Consider the following 978-nt stretch of genomic DNA (forward strand, 5'->3'; position numbering starts at 1 on the left):
GGGCACTACAGGACAATTTAGCACGGCCAATCCACCCTAACCTGCACACCTTTGGACTGTGGGAGGAAACCGGAGGAAACCCACGCAGACACAGGGAGAATGTGCAAACTCCACACAGACAGTCGCCCGAGGGGGCGGGCGGGGGGTGGGGGGCGCACAGAGCGGGAGGGGTGGTCAACCTGGGTCCCGTGGTGAGGTGGTGAGTTTCCTGCCCATGTCTCTGTGTCAAGATTGGCACGAGGGCTGGCTGCCCTCTCCCACGAGGGTACGGGCACGTGTTTGTGGGGCCCATGGCCCAAATCGCCAGCTGTACCCTCCGTCTCCGAGCGGGAGCAGGGCATCCATTCCCGCACGCGGAAATCAGTGAAGATTCAGGAACGTGGATTTACCTGTAAACTGTTGCCGTCGGCGTGCTCACCTTACTCTCAATGAATCGCAACTTGAACTCGTTGTACTGCAGGAGAGAGAGAGAGGGAGAGAAACCATTTCCAGCAAATTCTCAGTTCACTGCTGTACGCTGATTCCCCGACGGTTCTCAGCCGGGCACATACCTGGAATAGCTCCAAAAGCTCCTCTCTCGGCACCTCTACTCTCTCAAACGGATGTCTCTCTCCTATCATCGACAGGCATGTCCTTTCTAGTTCGGGGAAATCGCTCCTGGTTACAGATCTGTTTGGGGGACAGACAAACTGGAGATATTACATTTCCTCCTGGCGTATACTTATCGCAAATAGCACTGGCCCCTGCAGTCGATCTGCAGGCCACACGTTCGGTTCTGCTCTCTCTCTCGTTTCCTGTCTGTTTGCCCGAGGTCTGGAGCTCACGCATAAAGGCCCTTCGGTCCATCGAGTCTGCGCCAGTTAAAGACAAGCGCCCAGCTCTCCTGACCAGGGCAAGCCTAAACGTTGACAAAATTTCTGCCTTTACCACCATTTCAGGCAGCGGGTTCCAGATACAATCCCGCACCGCACCCCCCCC

General features: G+C 56.4%; 1 protein-coding gene across 1 annotated transcript in view; it reads right to left on the minus strand.

Annotated features, from left to right (window-relative positions):
- LOC125481872 (threonine--tRNA ligase 2, cytoplasmic-like) overlaps positions 1-978 on the minus strand; it is a gene marked incomplete at its 3' end in the record, with an annotated part of 12,468 nt that overhangs the window by 871 nt on the left and 10,619 nt on the right. Inside the window, exons 6-7 of the mRNA XM_048593800.1 lie at positions 552-669; positions 390-454 (exon numbers count right to left, since the gene is read on the minus strand). Of these exons, the coding sequence (XP_048449757.1) occupies positions 390-454; positions 552-669 (183 nt within the window). The remainder of the gene's footprint in view (positions 1-389; positions 455-551; positions 670-978) is intronic.

The sequence above is a fragment of the Rhincodon typus genome, unplaced genomic scaffold (assembly GCF_021869965.1).
Source record: "Rhincodon typus isolate 14 unplaced genomic scaffold, sRhiTyp1.1 hic_rhity00003994, whole genome shotgun sequence".
NCBI lineage: Eukaryota > Metazoa > Chordata > Chondrichthyes > Orectolobiformes > Rhincodontidae > Rhincodon > Rhincodon typus.